The sequence below is a fragment of the Pseudophryne corroboree genome, chromosome 8 (assembly GCF_028390025.1).
Source record: "Pseudophryne corroboree isolate aPseCor3 chromosome 8, aPseCor3.hap2, whole genome shotgun sequence".
Lineage (NCBI taxonomy): Eukaryota > Metazoa > Chordata > Amphibia > Anura > Myobatrachidae > Pseudophryne > Pseudophryne corroboree.
This window is the reverse complement of record NC_086451.1, coordinates 360,738,755-360,763,230: the sequence shown is the minus strand read 5'-3', so window position 1 is coordinate 360,763,230 and position 24,476 is coordinate 360,738,755. Positions and strand designations below refer to the sequence as shown.

Genomic DNA, 24,476 nt, shown 5'->3' with positions numbered 1-24,476 from the left:
GTGGATTGGGCTTCTTAGGCTACTGGACATTAGCTCCAGAGGGACGATCACAGGCCCAGCCATGGATGGGTCCCGGAGCCGCGCCGCCGGCCCCCTTACAGATGCTGAAGCAAGAAGAGGTCCATAAATCGGCGGCAGAAGACTTTCCTGTCTTCATAAGGTAGCGCACAGCACTGCAGCTGTGCGCCATTGCTCTCAGCACACTTCACACTTCGGTCACTGAGGGTGCAGGGCGCTGGGGGGGGGCGCCCTGGGAAGCAATGAATTTACCTTATTTGGCAAAAAGTACATCACATATAGCTCCTGGGCAATATGGATGTATTTAACCCCTGCCAGTTTTCCAGAAAAAAGCGGGAGAAGAGCCCGCCGTGAAGGGGGCGGGGCCTATCTCCTCAGCACACAGCGCCATTTTTCCCACACAGCTCCGCTGGTAGGAAGGCTCCCAGAATCTCCCCTGCATCCTGCAACTACAGAAACAGGGTAAAAAAGAGAGGGGGGCACTTATTTGGCAAAATAACAGATATAAGCAGCTATAAGGGATAGACACTTATTGTAAGGTTGTCCCTATACATATATAGCGCTCTGGTGTGTGCTGGCAAACTCTCCCTCTGTCTCCCCAAGGGGCTAAGTGGGTCCTGTCCTCTATCAGAGCATTCCCTGTGTGTGTGCTGGGTGTCGGTACGTGTGTGTCGACATGTATGAGGAGGAAAATGATGTGGAGGCGGAGCAATTGCCTATAATGGTGATGTCACCCCCTAGGGAGTCGACACCTGAATGGATGGCCGTAATTAAGGAATTACGTGACAGTGTCGGCACGTTACAGAAAACTGTTGACGACATGAGACAGCCGGCAGCTCAGTTAGTGCCTGTCCAGGCGTCTCAAACACCGTCAGGGGCTATTAAACGCCCGTTACCTCAGTGGGTCGACACGGACCCAGACACAGACACTGACTCCAGTGTCGACGGTGAAGAAACAAACGTATTTTCCAGTAGGGCCACACGTTACATGATCACGGCAATGAAGGAGGTTTTGCACATCTCTGATACTGCAAGTACCACAAAAAGGGGTATTATGTGGGGTGTGAAAAAACTACCCGTAGTTTTTCCTGAATCAGATGAATTGAATGAAGTGTGTGATGAAGCGTGGGTTACCCCCGACAAAAAACTGCTAATTTCTAAAAAATTATTGCCACTATATCCCTTCCCACCAGAGGTTAGGGCTCGTTGGGAAACACCCCCTAGGGTGGATAAGGCGCTCACACGCTTATCAAAACAAGTGGCGTTACCGTCTCCAGAAACGGCCGCCCTTAAGGAGCCAGCAGATAGGAGGCTGGAAAATATCCTTAAAAGTATATACACTCATACTGGTGTTATACTGCGACCAGCAATCGCCTCAGCCTGGATGTGCAGTGCTGGGGTGGCTTGGTCGGATTCCCTGACTGAAAATATTGATACCCTGGACAGGGACAATATATTATTGACTATAGAGCATTTAAAGGATGCATTCCTATATATGCGAGATGCACAGAGAGACATTTGCACTCTGGCATCAAGAGTAAGTGCGATGTCCATTTCTGCCAGAAGAGGATTATGGACGCGACAGTGGTCAGGGGATGCGGATTCCAAACGGCATATGGAAGTATTGCCGTATAAAGGGGAGGAGTTATTTGGGGGCGGTCTATCGGACCTGGTGGCCACGGCAACGGCTGGGAAATCCACCTTTTTACCCCAAGTCACCTCGCAGCAGAAGAAGATACCGTCTTTTCAGGCTCAGTCCTTTCGTCCCCATAAGGGCAAGCGGGCAAAAGGCCACTCATATCTGCCCCGGGGCAGAGGAAGGGGAAAAAGACTGCAACAGACAGCTTCTTCCCACGAACAGAAGCCCTCCCCCGCTTCTGCCAAGTCCTCAGCATGACGCTGGGGCCTTACAAGCGGACTCAGGCACGGTGGGGGCCCGTCTCAAGAATTTCAGCGCGCAGTGGGCTCACTCGCAAGTGGACCCCTGGATCCTGCAGGTAGTATCTCAGGGGTACAAATTGGAATTCGAGACGTCTCCCCCTCGCCGGTTCCTGAAGTCTGCTTTACCAACGTCTACCCCCGACAGGGAGGCGGTATTGGAAGCCATTCACAAGCTGTATTCCCAGCAAGTGATAATCAAGGTACCCCTCCTACAACAGGGAAAGGGGTATTACTCCACGCTGTTTGTGGTACCGAAGCCGGACGGCTCGGTGAGACCCATTTTAAATCTGAAAGCCTTGAACACTTACATAAAAAGGTTCAAGTTCAAGATGGAGTCACTCAGAGCAGTGATAGCGAACCTGGAAGAAGGGGACTACATGGTGTCTCTGGACATCAAGGATGCTTACCTCCATGTCCCAATTTGCCCTTCTCACCAAGGGTACCTCAGGTTTGTGGTACAGAACTGTCACTATCAGTTTCAGACGCTGCCGTTTGGATTGTCCACGGCACCCCGGGTCTTTACCAAGGTAATGGCCGAAATGATGATTCTTCTTCGAAGAAAAGGCATCTTAATTATCCCTTACTTGGACGATCTCCTGATAAGGGCACGGTCCAGAGAACAGTTAGAGGTCGGAGTAGCACTATCTCAAATAGTACTACGACAGCACGGATGGATTCTAAATATTCCAAAATCGCAGCTGATTCCGACGACACGTCTGCTGTTCCTAGGGATGATTCTGGACACAGTACAGAAAAAGGTGTTTCTCCCGGAAGAGAAAGCCAGGGAGTTATCCGACCTAGTCAGGAAACTCCTAAGACCAGGCCAGGTATCAGTGCACAAGGGTCCTGGGAAAGATGGTGGCTTCTTACGAAGCGATTTTATTCGGCAGATTCCACGCAAGAACTTTTCAGTTGGATCTGCTAGACAAATGGTCCGGATCGCATCTTCAAATGCATCAGCGGATAACCCTGTCTCCAAGGACAAGGGTGTCTCTCCTGTGGTGGTTACAGAGTGCTCATCTCCTAGAGGGCCGCAGATTCGGCATTCAGGATTGGGTCCTGGTGACCACGGATGCCAGCCTGAGAAGCTGGGGAGCAGTCACACAGGGAAAAAATTTCCAGGGCTTGTGGTCAAGCATGGAAACGTCACTTCACATAAATATCCTGGAACTAAGGGCCATTTACAATGCCCTAAGTCATGCAAGGCCTCTGCTTCAGGGTCAGCCAGTATTGATCCAGTCGGACAACATCACGGCAGTCGCCCACGTAAACAGACAGGGCGGCACAAGAAGCAGGAGGGCAATGACGGAAGTGGCAAGGATTCTTCGCTGGGCGGAAAATCATGTGATAGCACTGTCAGCAGTGTTCATTCCGGGAGTGGACAACTGGGAAGCAGACTTCCTCAGCAGACACGATCTTCACCCGGGGGAGTGGGGACTTCACCCAGAAGTCTTCCACATGATTGTAAACCATTGGGAAAAACCAAAGGTGGACATGATGGCGTCTCGCCTCAACAAAAAACTGGACAGATATTGCTCCAGGTCAAGGGACCCTCAAGCAATAGCTGTGGACGCTCTGGTAACACCGTGGGTGTACCGGTCAGTGTATGTGTTCCCTCCTCTTCCTCTCATACCAAAAGTACTGAGAATCATAAGAAGGAGAGGAGTAAAGACTATACTCGTGGCTCCGGATTGGCCAAGAAGGACTTGGTACCCGGAAATTCAAGAGATGCTCACGGAAGACCCGTGGCCTCTACCTCTAAGACAGGACCTGCTCCAGCAGGGACCATGTCTGTTCCAAGACTTACCGCGGCTGCGTTTGACGGCATGGCGGTTGAACGCCGGATCCTGAAGGAAAAAGGCATTCCGGATGAAGTTATCCCTACCCTGATCAAAGCCAGGAAGGATGTAACCGTACAACATTATCACCGTATTTGGCGTAAATATGTTGCGTGGTGCGAGGCCAGGAAGGCCCCTACGGAGGAATTTCAACTGGGTCGATTCCTGCATTTCCTGCAAACAGGACTGTCTATGGGCCTCAAATTAGGGTCCATTAAGGTTCAAATTTCGGCCCTGTCGATATTCTTCCAAAAAGAACTAGCTTCTGTTCCTGAAGTTCAGACGTTTGTCAAGGGAGTACTGCATATACAGCCTCCTTTTGTGCCTCCAGTGGCACCTTGGGATCTCAATGTAGTGTTGGGATTCCTAAAATCACATTGGTTTGAACCACTCACCACTGTGGACTTGAAATATCTCACATGGAAAGTGGTAATGCTGTTAGCCCTGGCTTTAGCCAGGCGTGTATCAGAATTGGCGGCTTTATCCTATAAAAGCCCTTACCTAATTTTTCATACGGACAGGGCAGAATTGAGGACTCGTCCTCAATTTCTCCCTAAGGTGGTTTCAGCATTTCACTTAAACCAACCTATTGTGGTGCCTGCGGCTACTAGGGACTTGGAGGATTCCAAGTTGCTGGACGTAGTCAGGGCCCTGAAAATATATGTTTCCAGGACGGCTGGAGTCAGAAAATCTGACTCGCTGTTTATCCTGTATGCACCCAACAAGCTGGGTGCTCCTGCTTCTAAGCAGACGATTGCTCGTTGGATTTGTAGTACAATTCAGCTTGCACATTCTGTGGCAGGCCTGCCACAGCCAAAATCTGTAAAAGCCCATTCCACACGGAAAGTGGGCTCATCTTGGGCGGCTGCCCGAGGGGTCTCGGCTTTACAACTTTGCCGAGCAGCTACTTGGTCAGGGGCAAACACGTTTGCTAAATTCTACAAATTTGATACCCTGGCTGAGGAGGACCTGGAGTTCTCTCATTCGGTGCTGCAGAGTCATCCGCACTCTCCCGCCCGTTTGGGAGCTTTGGTATAATCCCCATGGTCCTTTCGGAGTCCCCAGCATCCACTAGGACGTTAGAGAAAATAAGAATTTACTTACCGATAATTCTATTTCTCATAGTCCGTAGTGGATGCTGGGCGCCCATCCCAAGTGCGGATTGTCTGCATTACTTGTACATAGTTATTGTTACAAAAATCGGGTTATTGTTGTTGTGAGCCATCTTTTCAGAGGCTCCTTCTGTTATCATGCTGTTAACTGGGTTCAGATCACAAGTTGTACGGTGTGATTGGTGTGGCTGGTATGAGTCTTACCCGGGATTCAAAATCCTTCCTTACTGTGTACGCTCGTCCGGGCACAGTATCCTAACTGAGGCTTGGAGGAGGGTCATAGGGGGAGGAGCCAGTGCACACCAGCTAGTCCTAAAGCTTTTACTTTGTGCCCAGTCTCCTGCGGAGCCGCTATTCCCCATGGTCCTTTCGGAGTCCCCAGCATCCACTACGGACTATGAGAAATAGAATTATCGGTAAGTAAATTCTTATTTTCTCCCCTCTGGGGCCCCGCCGACGAGACGCTCCTATCCGGGGCGTCTGCCCAGTCCTTTCGGTTTCACAGATTTCAATCTAAGGCCAGAGATGCCTCCAATGTGACTAGAGGCACCAGCGGTAAGTCCAGAAAACCTGCAAGCACCAGCTTTCAGGAACAGACCACCAGTTCTGCTTCCGCTAAGGCCTCAGCATGACTGTACCCACCCACCCTGAGGGAATCTCGACTGCGTCACTTCAGCTGCGTCTGGGAGACTTCCTGCTAGGATACCTGGGTCAGAAATCTTGTTTCTCAAGGCTACAAGCTGGAGTTCGACAGTACTCCTCCCTAACAATTTCTCAAATCAAGTTTACCAGCTTTGGAGGATATGCAAGTTACGTTGCAACAGGCCATCCAGAAGTTGGTCCAGTCCCACTTCATTGTTCCAGTACCAATACCACAACGCGGCAAGGGATTTTACTCCAACCTATTTGTGGTACCGAAACCGGACGGTTCAGTAAGACCCATTTTGAATCTAAAATCCTTGAATCCTTATTTGAAGGTGTTCAAGTTAAAAATGTAATCCATGGGAGCAGTGATTGCGGGCCTGGAAGAACAGGAATTCATGGTCTCCTTGGATATCAAGGACGCCTACTTCCATATTCTGATTTGGCCGCCTCATCAGGCGTACCTGCGGTTTGCTCTGCTGGACGATCACTTCCAATTCCAGGCACTGCCCTTCAGCCTGTCCACAGTCCCGAGGGTATTCACGAAGGTATTGGCGGAGGTGATAATCCAACTCCGGGTCCAGGGAGTCAATGTTGTCCCTTACCTGGATGATCTTCTGATAAAAGCAAGATCCAGGGAGCTTTTATTGCTCCATATTGACCGCACTATCTATCTTCTGTTGGACCATGGGTGGATCCTCAACTTGCAGAAGTCCCACCTTGAGCCAACTCAGAGGCTCCTGTTCCTGGGGATGTTGCTGGATACTGTGTCCCAGAAGGTGTTCCTACCAGAGGACAAGGCATGAACACTTCAGGAGATGGTCCGCATGGTGCTCTGACCTACTCGAGTATCTGTCCATCTTTGCATAAGATTGTTGGGAAAGATGGTCACCTCATATGAAGCGATCCAGTATGCGAGGTTCCATGCCAGAACATTTCAGTTGGATCTCCTGAGCAAGTGGTCCGGATCCCATCTACAGATGCACCGGATGATTCGGGTGTCGCCTCATGCCAGGATTTCCCTCATGTGGTGGTTACAGTCTCCTAGAAGGCCAAAGTTTCGGGGTTCAGGATTGGGCCCTCCTCACGACGGATGCGAGTCTAAGGGGATGGGGATCTGTCGCCCTGGGAGTGCAGTTCCAGGACAGCTGGTCAGCCCACGAAGCCCTCCTTCTGATCAACATTCTGTAACTTTAGGCGTTCTACAATACTCTGCTTCAGGCCTCTCCTCGGCTCAGGGATCACGCGATCCAGGTTCAGTCGAACAACGCCATGGTGGTGGCATATATCAATTGACAAGAAGGGGCAAGAAGCAGAACCTGCATGCGAGAGGTGTCAAAGATCCTCATCTGGGCGGAAAGAAATGCAAAAGCTCTGTCAGCAATCTTCATTCCTGGTGTGGCCAGCTGGGAAGTAGATTTCCTGAGTCGTCACGATCTCTACCTTGGGGAGTGGGGGCTCCACCAACAGGTGTTCCAGCAGGTCAACATTAACCGGTGGGGCTGCCCGTAGATAGACATGATGGCTTCTCGTCTCAACAAGAACCTTCCCTGGTATTGCTCACGAACCAGGGACCCTCAGGCGAGGGCAGTGGATGCACTGGCGTCGCCTTTGCCTTAGCGGCTGGTCTACCTGTTTCCTCCGATTCCATTGCTCCCCAGGGTGCCAATGCGAATCAGGAATCAGAGTCCAGGCAATTCTGATTGCCCCCGATTGGCCTCGGAGGGTGTGGTACGCGGATCTTCTGGACATGTCCATCGAAGACCCTTGGCCTCTGCCACTAAGAAGCGATCTTCTTCAACAAGGCCCGTTCCTCAACCCGGACTTACGGCGACTTTGTTTGACGGCATGTAGGTTGAGCGGAACATCCTAGCTCACAAGGGCCTTTCCAAAAAGGTTATTACTACCATGGTTCAGGTAAGAAAACCAGTGACGACAAAACACTATCATCATATCTGGAGGAGAGATGTCTCAAAGTGCGAGGAGCGCACGTATCTGCCTGCTGAGTTTCACTTGGGTCGTTTCTTATGTTTCCTGCAGGCTGGTGTGGATACAGGCTTACATCTGGGTTCCATTAAGGTCCAGATTTCAACCCTCTCCATTTTCTTCCAGAAGAAATTGGCAGTGTTGCCAGAATTTCAGACATTTTTGCAAGGGGTACTCCATATCCAACCTCCTTTTGTGCCGCCTAAAGCACCTTGGGATCTGAATGTAGTGTTGGATTTTCTACAGTCCTCCTGGTTTGAACCTCTGATGATGGTAGAAGACAAGTACCTCACGTGGAAAACAGTGATGTTACTGGCCCTGGCTTCTGCTCGACGTGTCTCAGAATTGGGGGCCTTGTCATGTAAAAGTCCATACTTGGTCTTTTACAAGGACAGAGCAGAGCTCCAGACTAGGCTGCAGTTTCTGCCAAAGGTTGTCTCTGCGTTTCGCTTGAATCAGCCTATTGTGATTCAGTCTGATTCTGGCGCCTCCGGAGACATTGGATGCGGTGCGAGCCTTGAACATCTATGTCAAGAGAATGGCTCGGATCAGAAAGACGCATTCTTTGTTTGTGCTCTGATGCACAGAAAAAGGGTTGTCCTGCTTTTAAAGCAGTCCATTGCTCGTTGGATTAGGCTTACTATTCAACAGGCCTAAGTGTCGGCAGCCTTACCGGTTCCTAAGTCTCTGAAGTCCCACTCTACAAGATCAGTGGGCTCTTCCTGGGCGGCTGGCTGTGGAGTCTCTGCCTTACAACTTTGCCGAGGTGCTACCTGGTCGGAGAAGAACACTTTTGTGAAGTTCTGCAAGTTTGATACCCTGTCCAAAGAGGACACCCAGTTTGGGCAGGCGGTACTGCAGCAATCTCTATATGTTCCAGCCTGTTCTGGACGTCCCCATCGTACTAGAATCCCCAATATCCCTTATGGATGCTAGAGAAAATAGGATTTTAATTACCTGCCGGTAAATCCTTTTCTCTTAGTCCATAAGGGATATTGGGCACCCGCCTCAGTGTGTTCACTTTTCTGCAGGTTCTTGTTCTGTAGTTATCTGTTCAGCTGTTGCTGTTGTTGTTACCAGCCGTTGCTGGTTGTTATATGTTTAGTGGTGTGCTGGTATGTAAATCTCACCACTTTGTTATCATATTTCATTCTCTCATATATGTCCTTTCTCCTTCGGGCACGTTTTTACCTATAACTGCCTGTCCTGTGGGAGGGGGCATAGAGGGGAGGAGCCAGCACACACAGTTGAAGAAATTTAAAGTGCACTGGCTCCTTTGGACCCCGTCTATACCGCATCGTATTAGATTCCCCAATATCCCTTATGGACTACGAGAAAAGGATTTACCGGTAAGTAATTAAAATCCTATTTATTTTTTACTGTCACAGACATTGTCACCCCAGTAATTCTCTCATTGGCTGCGCTGAATCATGTGATTCAACAGCCAAAAGCAGAAACGAAAAGCTTTTCAGAATCTGATTTGATTTTCTAAGGGATGGTACCAGTAGGAGTCTCTCACCCCTAGTTCAATGCATCAGCAAATGAGGGTCAGTAGAATTCGTAATTGTCACTTTAGCCCTGTCTGCCTACTTTTCTACTATACTGACGTTCCACCATACACAAATAAGGGTAATTATATCATATGAAAGTTATTCCTTCTGCAGTGGTGGAAGAGTGCTTTTTAAATGTCACGTGTTGTATGTCTATTGGCCTAATTCAAACCTTATCGCAGCAGCAAAATCTTTCTCTACTTGGCAAAACAATGTGCAGTGCAGTTGGGGCAGATATAATGTGCAGGGAGAGTTAGATTTGGGTGGGTTAGATATTTTCTGTGCAGGGTAAATACTGGCCGCTTTATTTTTACACTGCAATTTAGATTTCAGTTTGAACACACCCCACCCAAATCTAACTCTCTGCACATTTTATATCTGCCCCACCTGCAGTGCACATGGGGGGTAATTCAGATCTGATCGCTGCTGTGCGTTTTCGCGCAGCGGGCGATCAAATCCGAACTGCGCATGTGTATGCGCCGTCACGTCACACGGCTGCAACGGTCATCGGCACCCTGTGACTGCATGGTGCGAAAAATCCATTTGCACGGGCGTATGCAAGGAGATTGACAGGAAGAGGCCATTTGTGGGTGGCAACTGACCGGATTCTGGGAGTGGCAGGTAAAACCAGGCAGGATCAAGCATTTTCAGGGAAGGGTATCTAATGTCAAATCCGGTCCCGATTAGCCTGATGTGATTGCAGCGGCTGAGTAAGTCCTGGGCTGCGCAGAAGACTGCACAAAATCAGTTTGTGCAGCTCTGCTACTCATGCGAACGCACACCTGCACAGTGAAAACCCACTCCCCATGTAGGCGGCCCAGCGATCAGATCTGAATTACCCCCATGGTTTTGCCCATTAGAGAAAAAGTTTGCTGCTGCGATCAGGTCTGGTTTAGGCCCTATATATAGTATGTTTGTTGATGTTTTTCGCCACAACCTGGGATTCACTTTCCCTTTGAATGCATATTTTTCTTGGCAATGCTATTTTATGATTATTGCAGTTTTATTAAAACAAAATAAAGGTTAAGTTTTAATTTTATTGTATTCGATCCTACCACCATCAGAGTGCCCCAGTGAACAAGTCTCTTCTACACTTTTGTAGTCTCTCTGAGCACCACCACAAAAACGAATTGCGAATTTTGCTACTTAAATAATTTAGGTGGTATTAACTTATTATTATTATTATTATTATCCTTTATTTATATGGCGCCACAAGGGTTCCGCAGCGCCCAATTACAGAGTACATATGCACATAATCAAAACAGGAAAACAGTGACTTACAGTTGATGACCATTTAGGACAAGTACAGGGTAACTAAGCATAACTACACCAGTAAATGACAGAGAAGTTCCAGGTGGCCAAAAAACTGCTTGATTTGGGCAGTTGAGGATTATTAAAGTAAGAAAAGGATAAGCACATGAGGGAAGAGGGCCCTACTCATGAGAGCTTACAATTTAAGGGGAGGGGTAGACAGACAGGGGTGACACAGATGGGGTACATAGAGAGCGTAGAACAGAGGGTTAGGATGAGATTTGGCTGGGTTTGGTAAAGAAATGGGTCTTAAGAGCCCATTTGAAGTTTTGTAGAGAGGTGGAGAGTCTGAGGGGGAGAGGTAAAGAATTCCAGAGGAAGGGAGCAGCACGTGAAAAATCTTGGAGATAGGAGTGGGAGGAAGTAATCAGAAGACAGGAGAGCCGGCGTGCATTAGCAGAGTGAAGAGGACGGGTGGGAGAGTAAAGGGAGATAAGGTCAGAGATGTAAATGGGAGAGGAGTGGGTGAGTGCTTTGTAAGTGAGTGTGAGAAGTTTGAATTGGATTCTGAAAGGGAAGGGAAGCCAGTGAAGGGCTTGTAGGAGAGGGGAGGTGGACGTAGTGCGTTTGGTGAGGAAGATGAGCCGGGCAGCAGCATTGAGGATAGATTGGAGTGGAGAGAGGTAATTGTCAGGGAGGCCAGTTAGGAGGAGATTACAGTAGTCCAGTCTGGAAATAATCAGTGAGTGAATAATGATCTTAGTAGCAATCCTGGGTGAGAAACGGTCTGATCCTGGAAATGTTTTTGAGATGAAAATGACAGGTTTGTGAGAGGTACTGAATGTGTGGTTTGAAGGAGAGGGAGGAGTCAAGGATTACACCAAGACAGCGTACTTGGGGGCTAGAGGAGATAGTCGTGCCATCAATGGATAATGAAATTGTGGGAGGTGAGGTTGTGCGGGAGGGTGGGAAGATGATCAGCTCGGTCTTAGACATGTTGAGTTTAAGAAAGCGCTGGGACATCCAGGAAGAGATAGCAGAAAGACAGTTAGAGGCACGAGTGAGGAGAGCCGTGGAGAGATCAGGGGAGGAGAGGTAGATTTGAGTGTCGTCAGCATAGAGGTGATACTGGAAATGAAAAGAACTAATGAGTTCACCTAAAGAGGACGTATAGAGAGAGAAAAGGAGAGGACCAAGAACAGAACCTTGGGGGACAACAACAGTTAGTGGAAGTGGGGGCGAGGTAGCATCATGAGAGGAGACAGAGAAGGAACGATCAGAGAGGTAGAAGGACAGCCAGGAGAGGGCAGTATCGCGTAGACCAAGAGAGTGAAGGATTTGCAGAAGGAGAGGGTGGTCCACAGTGTCAAAAGCAGCAGAGAGGTCAAGAAGAATAAGCAGAGAGTAGTGGCCCTTAGATTTGGCGGCATGGAGGTCATTGCAGACTTTTGTGAGGGCAGTTTCAGTGGAGTGGAGAGAGCGGAAACCAGACTGGAATGGGTCAAGCAGTGAGTGAGAGGAAAGAAAGGCAGTAAGGCGATTATAGACAATACGCTCAAGAAGTTTGGAGGCAAAGGGGAGGAGAGAGATGGGTCGATAGTTAGAGAGAGTGTTAGGATCAAGGGTAGGTTTTTTAAGAATAGGGGAGACAAGAGAATGCTTGAAGGCAGAGGGGACAGTGCCTGATGAGAGGGAGAGATTGAGAAGGTGGGCAAGATGGGAACAGGCAGAAGGAGAGAGGTAGCGGAGGAGGTGGGAGGGGATAGGGTCGAGTGGGGAGGTTGTGGGGGGGGGGGGGGGAGGAGTGTATGAGGGCCATGACTTCCTCGCCAGATACATGGGAGAAAGATGTCAGAGTTGGAAAGAGGGTAGGGGAGGGGTGGCAAAGGATGGGTGGTGGTTGGTTGCTGGACTGGTGGGATGTGATGTCCTGACGTATATATTATGTGTTCTTTCTTGTAACCAGAACAAGTGGAATTCCTTTGTGGCAAACCATTCCCGTTTTTGTTTGACCAAAATGAACCTGTATGCTTGAATGCTCTGGGAAGCAGTATCTGAATGACATTATATGTAATAATAATAATAATTTTATTTATATACCGCTTTTCTTCTGCAGGGCTCAAAGTCGCTTTACATACATCAAATACATGGTATATAGTACAAAAGCATTAGAATTACAGCAAATTGAAAAACATACAGAACATAGACTAAACATAGCACAATAAGCATACTGCATGGTTGTACTTGTATATTAGCTGTACATTTATTAATTAAGGCAGCAAGTCAAATGTGGTCTGTGTTTGTGCACAAGCCTTTGGCATTCATTTACCAGCGTGTGTATCCCACCCCCTTTTTTTTATTCAGATTTGCCTGAAGGGGAAGGTGCACATATTTAAGTTTCTGAATATTCATGCTTGCTGCAGGACAGAGAAAAAGCCAGATTCTCTCGACTTGCCCTCATTAGCGAAAAGAATCCCTTCTCAGCCGCTCACAGATAGGTACTTCATCGCTTTTACATCACAGATGCAGATCTTGTTACTTGAATGATGACAAACTTAAGGTGCTGGTATGTTCTCAGCCTTTACAGTGCTAGTATTTATCACTTGGATCATGCATATTATCAGCCCATATAATCGTATGTTTGTATAGTTCTATTCAGACTTTATTAGTGCTTCTGCTCTTAAAGTGCTTAAAGTGCTCTTAAATACTTCTGCCAATAAAGTGCTCGTTAAAATTGTTTTTTATGTTACTTTACCTCATCTGCAGGAAATAAGGTTTCTGGTACAACTGGAAGTTTTTGAATAAGGAACCTGTAGGAGGGTGTTGCAGATATAGGGGCTATTCAGTTGTGCCGGATATGTTTTTGCGCTAAAGAATACTGCTTGCCAAATGCTAAAATAAGTTCCCAGATCCATGTATTTTTGCAACCGCGAAAAACAGCGCTTAACAGGGATTTTTTTTTTTTGCCTGCCTCTAGGCAGGTGAAGAAAAATCCCTGATATTGCTGGCTATCTGGGCAATTGAATAACCCCAGGAGATCAATTAGCCGTGGCTAATTGAATTCCCTCCTTAGGGGTTGAGCCATCTTTGTACATACTACACTAAAACCTTTCCCATTTAAGTGCTCCACGAACATAGAAAATTATTTTTTCCACAGAGTGCACAAGATTAAAGTCCGCTTGTCATGTTCACACAAACATGTTGAAGAGTCACCTAGATACATACAAGTGGATATTTCCCTATAAAGGTGCGTTCAGCATTTCCACATCAGGACCCTGACATAACTACTTTGCTCTAGTAGACCCCTTTTCATTAAATTATCTAACTTAGGGGGTGAATCAGAGATTGACGCAAACAAAGTATTGGGCGCAACTCCTGAATTTTGACGACCTCTCTTGCGTTCGAAATGCACTGCATGTTCACCACAGTGTCTACCACCTGGGGACGCGAATCGATATTGCATGGAGATCCATGCAATATCGATGGGCGTTTCTGCGTTGTAACTGGGGGCTAGGAGTGGCTAACAGTCGCAGGAATGTCTGTGTTAGTGACTGCAGTTACACTGACACTGGCGGCCATGGTCACTCCGACATTATGCGTCTGGCATAGGAAGGTGAAGTATCTGATTTTGGGGCAGATGTATTAAGCCTGGAGAAGTGATAAATCAGTGATTAGTGCAAGGTGGTAGCGCACCAGCCAATCAACTCCAATATGTAAATTTACAGTTGGGAGCTGATTGGCTGGTGTGTTATCACCTTGCTCTTATCACTGCTTTATCACTTCTCCAGGCTTAATACAGCTGCCCCAGTGTGTTTTGTATTGACATCAGCGAATTTGTGCTGCAGCTGGAGAGCGTCTAAGTAGATGCCCGTCAGCTGTAGCATTGGCATAACTCAATAGTGACTTTGCCATAGCTACTACTGCAACTGCATATACCTCTGACTATCCCCCCCACCATGATGGTGCTCCTGTCACATCCTGCCATTCCTTCGCTTATTAGTGGATGTGTTGCTACCTCTCCGATCCATGCGCTCATATGTATATTCTCTGCTACTCTGAGCACAATTATAGTAACACGTTATGCAGTTATTCGTATGTTATAACATTTGAGGAGTATTATAGAGCTAGAGTTTTTTTGTATGTGGGCAATCAATAGGCTAAATAGGCAGCAGCTGTGTAGATGGATGATCTGTAAATCCCAATAGAAAAACACTCTAAAAGAAAACTTAAAAAAAAAAAACCCAGCATTAATTGAATTGATAGAACTACGAAGAGCAGATACTCCATTGTGCTATTAAAAATGATGTGAATATGTAATTGTACATAAATAACTACGTAGCTAAATTGAGGCTGATAATAAAAACACCAGACACACCTTAGGTCGACGCCAATTGGTCGACATGGACAAAAGGTCGACATGGACAAAAGGTCGACAGGAACAAGGTCGACATGGAAAAAGGTCGACATGAGTTTTTTATGTTTTTTTGGTGTCGTTTTCTTCGTAGAGTGACCGGGAACCCCAATTAGTGCACCGCGTCCCCTCGCATGGCGAGCGAAGCTTCGGGCATGGTGCCTTCGCTCCGCTACCGCTTCGCTCGGCACACTTTACCGTTCCAATCGTAGTCCACGTGGATTGTTAAGTATGAAAAGGTTCAAAAAAAGAAAAAAATCGTGAAAAACTCATGTCGACCTTTTTCCATGTCGACCTTGTTCCTGTTGACCTTTTGTCCATGTCGACCTTTTGTCCATGTCGACCTAAGGTGTGTCGACCAATTGGCATCGACCTAAGGTGTGTCGACCTTTGTGCTGTCGACCTGGAGTCCGGATACCAAAAAGATGCTGGTAAAACATAATTGCAGTCATTCAAATAAGTCCGGACACATTAGTCCCATGGCTGATTGATGAGGAACTTGTGTAGATGCTTCTGTGGAAAGCAATGAGCGTGCTGAAACGCGTCAAGCATAAAAGCTTAGAGTGCAATATAGTATATGAACGTTTGACTTGTCAGCCTACACTGCTGTCTTAGTTTTACTTAATTGGAAATTTATTGTATGAGTTCTCTAGAGGTTTTGTTATGTCATGAACCGAGGTGTTACATACCAACCTGTTGTAATACACTGCAATATAGCATTTCAGGAAAATGAATGTGCAAGTCTTGTGGATTTAGCCACCTGTTCACTTGATGTTGGCAAAGGAAAGCTATAAGTAGAGTGTGGTTATTGGTAGGATCCCTGAGTAGTGATGAGGGGCTCCTGTCACACAGTTACATAGAGGTGTGTCAGACACCACCGGTTTCCATAGCAAAGTTTATACATTCAACTTTTACGGCTTCTAGAATGTTGCCACAGGCATTAGATGCAAATGTCATTTGCAAAAGGCAAGAACAAATCTTAGAAAATAATAAACTTTTTTTCTTATCATATTTCATAAATATTGGTTTGTGTGCATTGTTGGATCAGAAAGTGTCGCTAGATACTCTACAAGTGTGCACAACTGAATTGTAGGCAGAGCCTTATTGTGTTATAATCAAGGTGTGTTTGTTAGTAAATAGTAAATACTTTCCTTCACCTCTCATGACTTTCCCTGTGAGTTGGTCCTGTTTCTTTATCACTCATAATACTTTACCTGATTTAATGCTGTTTGTGTTTTGTTACAGCATCGAAGACTTCTATCCAAGTAAAAACCATGGCCCTGACTCTGGGATTGGCAGCGACAATGGAGATAAACGTCTGTCAACGACTGAAGTGAGTTTCTATAATTCACTACATGAAGGACCACTAAACCTCAATGCAATTTGCTTTTTACAGCAAAAAAAAAAGTCTAATACAGCTTTGTTCTACTATACTGTTGCTCTAGTCCTCCCTCCTCAGTGCTCCAGTTCCCGTGTTACTCAGCATATGCCGGGCGTCTTTTTCGCTTGAAAATGCATCTTAATTGCATTGCAAATTATTATTTCATATGCATAACTTGTATATCTGTATGCGACAGAGTATGAATCTATATACGAAGTGGCACGATCAGTGGTGTCACAAGGGGCGTGCCTGCCTCTCACAGGTGTCACCCTTTCAAGGGGTGACGCCAAAATGCAGACTCCTCCGCAGTGACAGGAGCCAGGTGCTGCAGTGTGACATGCTGCAGCACTCTGCTCCTGTCACTGAGAAGAGGCTGGCAATGCCGGAAGATATTCTCTGGGGGCAGCCCGAATTCCCCTGGAGTGAGGTAGTCGGGGGCTTACCAGCGAAGCCACACACCTCTTTAATGATACTAGCGGGCCTCCAACAAAACCACACCACCTTTATGCGAAGCCACTACCCTTTTCTCTGACGTCCTAGTGGATGCTGGGACTCCGTCAGGACCATGGGGAATAGCGGCTCCGCAGGAGACAGGGCACAAAATTTAAAAGTTTGACCACTAGGTGGTGTGTACTGGCTCCTCCCCCTATGACCCTCCTCCAAGCCTCAGTTAGGTTTTTGTGCCCGTCCGAGCAGGGTGCAATCTAGGTGGCTCTCCTAAAGAGCTGCTTAGAAAAAGTTTGTTAGGTTTTTTATTTTCAGTGAGTCCTGCTGGCAACAGGCTCACTGCAACGAGGGACTTAGGGGAGAAGAAGTGAACTCACCTGCGTGCAGGATGGATTTGCTTCTTAGGCTACTGGACACTAGCTCCAGAGGGACGATCACAGGTACAGCCTGGATGGGTCACCGGAGCCGCGCCGCCGACCCCCTTGCAGATGCCGAATAGAGAAGAGGTCCAGAAACCGGCGGCAGAAGACGTCTCAGTCTTCATGAGGTAGCGCACAGCACTGCAGCTGTGCGCCATTGCTCTCCGCACACTTCACACCAGCGGTCACTGAGGGTGCAGGGCGCTGGGGGGGGCGCCCTGGGCAGCAATGTAATATACCTATTCTGGCTAAAATATATCACATATAGCCCCTGGGGCTATATGGATGTATTTAACCCCTGCCAGGTTCCAAAAAAACCGGGAGAAGAAGCCCGCCGAAAAGGGGGCGGGGCCTATTCTCCTCAGCACACAGCGCCATTTTCCTGCCCAGCTCCGCTGCGAGGATGGCTCCCAGGACTCTCCCCTGCACTGCACTACAGAAACAGGGTAAAAACAGAGAGGGGGGGGCACTTATTGGCGATATTTATAATATTTGAGCTGCTATAAAGGGAACACACTTATTAATGTTGTCCCTATATATATTTATAGCGCTTGGGTGTGTGCTGGCAAACTCTCCCTCTGTCTCCCCAAAGGGCTAGTGGGGTCCTGTCTTCTATCAGAGCATTCCCTGTGTGTCTGCTGTGTGTCGGTACGTATGTGTCGACATGTATGAGGACGATGTTGGCGTGGAGGCGGAGCAATTGCCTGTAATGGTGATGTCACCCCCTAGGGAGTCGACACCAGAATGGATGGCTTTATTTATGGAATTACGGGATAGTGTCAGCACGCTACAAAAGTCGGTTGACGACATGAGACAGGCGGCAAACCAGTTAGTACCTGTCCAGGCGTCTCAGACACCGTCAGGGGCTGTAAAACGCCCTTTACCCCAGTCGGTCGACACAGACCCAGACCCAGACACTGACACTGAATCCAGTGTCGACGGTGAAGAAACAAACGTATTTTCCAGTAGGGCCACACGTTATATGATCACGGCAATGAAGGAGGCTTTGCATATCTCTGATACTGCAAGTACCACAAAAAGGGGTATTATGTGGGGTGTGAAAAAACTACCGATAGTTTTTCCTGAATCAGAGGAACTGAATGAAGTGTGTGATGAAGCGTGGGTTACCCCAGATAGAAAACTGCTAATTTCAAAGAAGTTATTGGCATTATACCCTTTCCCGCCAGAGGTTAGGGCGCGCTGGGAAACACCTCCTAGGGTGGATAAGGCGCTCACACGCTTATCAAAGCAAGTGGCGTTACCGTCTCCTGATACGGCCGCCCTCAAAGATCCAGCTGATAGGAGGATGGAGAATACATTAAAAAGTATATACACACATACGGGTGTTATACTGAGACCAGCAATCGCCTCAGCCTGGATGTGCAGTGCTGGCGTGGCTTGGTCGGAGTCACTGTCTGAAAATATTGATACCCTGGATAGGGACAGTATTTTACTGACTATAGAGCAGTTAAAGGATGCATTTCTTTATATGCGAGATGCACAGAGAGATATTTGCACTCTGGCATCAAGAGTAAGTGCGATGTCCATATCTGCCAGAAGAAGTTTATGGACGCGCCAGTGGTCAGGTGATGCGGATTCCAAACGACATATGGAAGTATTGCCGTATAAGGGGGAGGAATTATTTGGGGTCGGTCTATCGGATCTGGTGGCCACGGCAACGGCCGGAAAATCCACCTTTTTACCCCAGGTCACCTCCCAGCAGAAAAAGCCGCAGGCTTTTCAGCCGCAGTCCTTTCGTTCCTATAAGAACAAACGAGCAAAAGGACATTCCTATTTGCCCCGAGGCAAAGGAAAGGGTAAGAGACTGCAACAAGCAGCTCCTTCCCAGGAGCAGAAGCCCTCCCCGGCTTCTACAAAGGCGTCAGCATGACGCTGGGACCTTACAAGCAGACTCAGGGGCGGTGGGGGGTCGCCTCAAACATTTCAGCGCACAGTGGGCTCACTCGCAGGTGGACCCCTGGATCCTGCAGGTAGTATCTCAGGGTTACAGGTTGGAATTCGAGAAGTCCCCTCCTCGCCGTTTCCTAAAGTCTGCTTTGCCAACGTCTCCCTCCGACAGGGCGACGGTATTGGAGGCCATTCACAAGCTGTATTCTCAGCAGGTGATAGTCAAGGTACCCCTCCTACAACAGGGACAGGGGTATTACTCCACGCTATTTGTGGTACCGAAGCCGGACGGCTCGGTAAGACCGATATCCCTTACTTGGACGATCTCCTGATAAGGGCAAGATCCAGAGAACAGCTGGAGGTCGGAGTAGCACTAACCCAAGTAGTGCTCCAACAACACGGGTGGATTCTGAATTTTCCAAAATCCCAACTGATCCCGACGACACGTCTGTTGTTCCTAGGGATGATTCTGGACACTGTTCAGAAAAAGGTATTTCTTCCGGAGGAGAAAGCCAGGGAGTTATCCGATCTAGTCAGGAACCTCCTAAAACCAGGAAAAGTATCTGTGCATCAATGCACAAGAGTCCTGGGAAAAATGGTAGCTTCTTACGAAGCGATTCCATTCGGCAGATTCCATGCACGAACTTTTCAGTGGGATCTGCTGGACAAATGGTCCGGATTGCATCTGCAGATGCATCAGCGGATAAAATTGTCCACAAGGACAAGAGTGTCTCTGCTATGGTGGTTGCAGAGTGCTCATCTGTTAGAGGGCCGCAGATTCGGCATACAGAACTTGGTCCTAGTGACCACGGATGCCAGCCTGAGAGGCTGGGGAGCGGTCACACAGGGAAGAAACTTCCAGGGCGTGTAGTCAAGCCTGGAGACGTCTCTTCACATAAATATACTGGAGCTAAGAGCAATCTACAATGCTCTAAGCCTGGCAAAACCTCTGCTTCAGGGTCAGCCGGTGTTGATTCAGTCGGACAACATCACGGCAGTCGCCCACGTAAACAGACAGGGCGGCACAAGAAGCAGGAGGGCAATGGCAGAAGCTGCAAGGATTCTCCGCTGGGCAGAAAATCATGTGTTAGCACTGTCAGCTGTGTTCATCCCGGGAGTGGACAACTGGGAAGCAGACTTCCTCAGCAGACACGATCTGCACCCGGGAGAGTGGGGACTTCATCCAGAAGTCTTCCACTTGTTTGTGGTCCATTGGAAAAGACCAATGGTGGACATGATGGCGTCCCGCCTCAACAAAAAACTGGACAGGTATTGCGCCAGGTCAAGAGACCCTCAGGCAATAGCTGTAGACGCTCTGGTAACACCATGGGTGTACCAGTCAGTGTATGTGTTTCCTCCTCTGCCTCTCATACCAAAAGTACTGAGAATTATACGGCAAAGGGGAGTAAGAACGATACTCGTGGCTCCGGATTGGCCAAGAAGAACTTGGTACCCGGAACTTCAGGAGATGCTCACGGAAGATCCGTGGCCTCTACCTCTAAGACGGGACCTGCTTCAGCAGGGACCGTGTCTTAATTCAAGACTTACCGCGGCTGCGTTTGACGGCATGGCGGTTGAACGCCGAATCCTAAGGGAAAAAGGCATTCCGGAAGAGGTCATCCCTACCCTGGTAAAAGCCAGGAAGGAGGTGACTGCACAACATTATCACCGCATTTGGAGAAAATATGTTGCGTGGTGTGAGGCCAGGAAGGCCCCGACGGAGGAATTTCAACTGGGTCGATTCCTACATTTCCTGCAAACAGGATTGTCTATGGGCCTCAAATTAGGGTCCATTAAGGTTCAAATTTCGGCCCTGTCGATTTTCTTCCAGAAAGAATTGGCTTCAGTTCCTGAAGTCCAGACTTTTGTAAAAGGAGTACTACATATACAGCCCCCGGTTGTGCCCCCAGTGGCACCGTGGGATCTTAATGTAGTTTTGGATTTTCTCAAATCCCATTGGTTTGAGCCACTCAAATCGGTGGATTTGAAATATCTTACATGGAAAGTAACCATGCTACTGGCCCTGGCTTCAGCCAGGAGAGTGTCAGAATTGGCGGCTTTATCGTATAAAAGCCCATATCTGATTTTCCATTCGGACAGGGCAGAACTGCGGACGCGTCCTCACTTTCTGCCTAAGGTGGTTGCAGCGTTTCACCTGAAGCAGCCTATTGTGGTGCCTGCGGCTACTAGCGATTTGGAGGATTCCAAGTTGCTGGACGTTGTCAGAGCATTGAAAATATATATTTCAAGGACGGCTGGAGTCAGAAAATCTGACTCGCTGTTTATACTGTATGCACCCAACAAGCTGGGTGCTCCTGCTTCTAAGCAGACGATTGCTCGTTGGATTTGTAGCACAATTCAACTTGCACATTCTGTGGCAGGCCTGCCACAGCCTAAATCTGTCAAGGCTCATTCCACAAGGAAGGTGGGCTCATCTTGGGCGGCTGCCCGAGGGGTCTCGGCATTACAACTCTGCCGAGCAGCTACGTGGTCAGGGGAGAACACGTTTGTAAAATTCTACAAATTTGATACCCTGGCTAAGGAGGACCTGGAGTTCTCTCATTCGGTGCTGCAGAGTCATCCGCACTCTCCCGCCCGTTTGGGAGCTTTGGTATAATCCCCATGGTCCTGACGGAGTCCCAGCATCCACTAGGACGTCAGAGAAAATAAGATTTTACTTACCGATAAATCTATTTCTCGTAGTCCGTAGTGGATGCTGGGCGCCCATCCCAAGTGCGGATTGTCTGCAATACTTGTACATAGTTATTGTTACAAAAAAATCGGGTTGTTATTGTTGTGAGCCGTCTGTTCAGAGGCTCCTACGTTTGTCATACTGTTAACTGGGTTCAGATCACAAGTTGTACGGTGTGATTGGTGTGGCTGGTATGAGTCTTACCCGGGATTCAAAATCCTTCCTTATTGTGTACGCTCGTCCGGGCACAGTATCCTAACTGAGGCTTGGAGGAGGGTCATAGGGGGAGGAGCCAGTACACACCACCTAGTGGTCAAACTTTTAAATTTTGTGCCCTGTCTCCTGCGGAGCCGCTATTCCCCATGGTCCTGACTGAGTCCCAGCATCCACTACGGACTACGAGAAATAGATTTATCGGTAAGTAAAATCTTATTTTCTATTTCGTCCTAGAGGATGTTGGGCCGCTCAAAGAACCATGGGGTATAGATGGGATCCGCAGGAGACATGGGCACTTTAAGACTTTCAAAAGGGGCGTGACCTGGCTCCTCCCTCTATATTCCCCACCAGACTCAGTTTTAGAAATGTGCCCGGAGGAGACACAGGGCACTAGGAGGAGCTCCTAGAGTTTCTCTGAAAGACTTTATGTTAGGTTTTTTATTTTGGGGAGATCTGCTGGCTACAGACTCCCTGCTTCGTGGGCAAGAGGGGAGAGCAGTCTAGACCCACTTCTGATGAGTACCAGGGCTCTGCTGCTGCTGACAGGATGCCTTCAGCTCCTGAGGGGAGACGAACGCCGGGCTCTCCTGGATGCTCCCTCCCACAGCTTGCCGTCCCCCCTCTTCAAGCCAGAAGTCAGAAGACAGGTGAGTATAAGAAGAAAGAAGACTTCTCCATCTTTCAAGACGGCATTGTAGAGGTACCGCACAGCGGCTATGCACAGTGCGCGCCATGCTCCCGCTGAGTACATACTACTGGGTGCAGGGCGCTGGGGGGGGGGGGCGCCCTGGGGAGCATATATTACCTCATATATAAGGCTGGCATAATCCTACAGTGCCCTGGCACTGCCCGCTAACCCCCGCCGGCATATAATTAAATAATAAAAGCGGGAAGAAGCGCGCCATGTTGGGGGCGGAGCTTCTTCCTCACTGCTCACTGGCGCCATTTCCTCCTCCACAAACTGAAGTCGCTGGTCCTTCCTCTCCGCAGCAAGTACCAGGGTGCTAAAAAGACATAGAGGGGGCATATTTATTTATGTAAAACAAGCGCAGACAGCTCTGGGACATCTTTGGTGTTCACAGACCTGCTTATTTGGCGCTGGGGTGTGAGCTGGCTATTTCCCTTTGTGTTCCCTCACTACTTGGTGTGTGTGCTGTTTCTCAGGTGTCGACATGTCGCAGGCTGATTACTCCTCTCCGGGGGACGATTTGTTGGGGACACCAAATGTTTTGGGAGTGGCCATGTCGGCAACACCGACTGCAGATTGGTTAAATACTTTGAATGCTTTGCATGCTAGTGTCACATCATTAAATCAAAAGTTTGATGAGTCTGCGTATCAATCCCAGGTGTGGAAGAGAACAGTAGAGGACGCTTTATTACAGTTGCAAGACCCTGCAGGGTCACACAAACGTAGTTTTGACCAATTAGTTGACACAGGTACCGACACGGACTCTGATGCCGATGTCGATTATGCTGATTCCAGATTAGATCCAAGATTGGCTAAGAGTATTCAGTATATGATTGTAGCTGTTAAAGATATCTTGAATATTAATGAGGACCCTATTACACCTGAAACCAGGGTCCTGATTTACAAGGAGATAAAGCGCTCGGTTACTTTTCCTCCTTGTTTTGAACTGAACGCTCTCTTTGATAGCATTAGAAATAACCCTGATAAAAAGTTTCAGATTCCTAAAAGAATCAACGTGGCATACCCTTTTCCCGAGTCGGATAGGGACCCGTGGGAGAATCCCCCCACTGTAGACAAAGCCCTGGCGCGTTTGTCAAAACAGGTAGCCCTCCCTGCAGCTCAGTCGACGACTCTTAAGGAGCCGGCGGACCGTAAGCAGGAGGCTACCCTGAAGGCTATTTTCACTACTACAGGGACGTTGCTCAGGCCTCTTATTGCGTCCGCGTGGGTCAGTAGTGCTATTGAAAAGTGGGCAGACACTTTATCTTCTGATTGGGAGAATCTAGATAGAGATTCCATCCAGGTGACGCTGGGTTATATGAGAGATGCAGCTGCATACTTGAAAGAGGCTGTACGTGACGCTGGCCTCCTTAGTGCTAAGGCGAATGCTATGTCCATTGCGGCTAGACGTGCGCTTTGGACTCATCAGTGGAATGCTGACGCTGATTCCAAAAGGAATATGGAATCCCTTCCCTTCAAAGGGGGAGAACTTTTCGGTGAAGGCCTTGCTGATTTAGTGTCAGCAGCTACCGCGGGTAAATCTACCTTCTTACCCTCGGTTCCTACGCAGCAAAAGAAACAGCCAAATTATCAAATGCATTCCTTTCGGCCCAACAAGTATAGAAGGGGCCGAGGCAACTTCTTTCTGGCTACCAGAGGTAGAGGAGAAAGGGCACCCGCCTCCTCGGGTGTCCAGGAGCAGAGGTCCTCCCCGGATCCTCCTAAACCCACCGCATGACGCCGGGTCCCCATTACAGGGACCCGCTCAGGTGGGGGCACGTCTCAGGTTTTTCAGTCAGGTCTGGGTTCGCTCGGGTCTAGACCCTTGGGTGTTGAAGATTGTATCCCAGGGGTACACACTGGAGTTTCAAGACGTGCCCCCTCACCGGTTTTTCAAATCAGCCTTGCCAGCTTCGCTGCAGGAAAGGGAACTAGTCTGCGGTGCAGTACAAAAATTGTGTCTAAATCAGGTTGTG

At 48.3% G+C, this 24,476-nt stretch overlaps 1 protein-coding gene across 8 annotated transcripts in view; it reads left to right on the top strand.

Moving 5' to 3' along the window:
- LRCH2 (leucine rich repeats and calponin homology domain containing 2) overlaps positions 1 to 24,476 on the top strand; it is a 337,409-nt gene that overhangs the window by 106,474 nt on the left and 206,459 nt on the right. For all 8 annotated transcript variants that reach the window (XR_010183107.1, XM_063937538.1, XM_063937536.1 and 5 more), the window contains exons 6-7: positions 12,703 to 12,836; positions 15,995 to 16,082. Coding sequence is in view for 7 of the 8 variants with exons in the window: in XM_063937538.1 (XP_063793608.1) it covers positions 12,703 to 12,836; positions 15,995 to 16,082 (222 nt within the window). In the remaining variant the exon portion in view is untranslated. The remainder of the gene's footprint in view (positions 1 to 12,702; positions 12,837 to 15,994; positions 16,083 to 24,476) is intronic.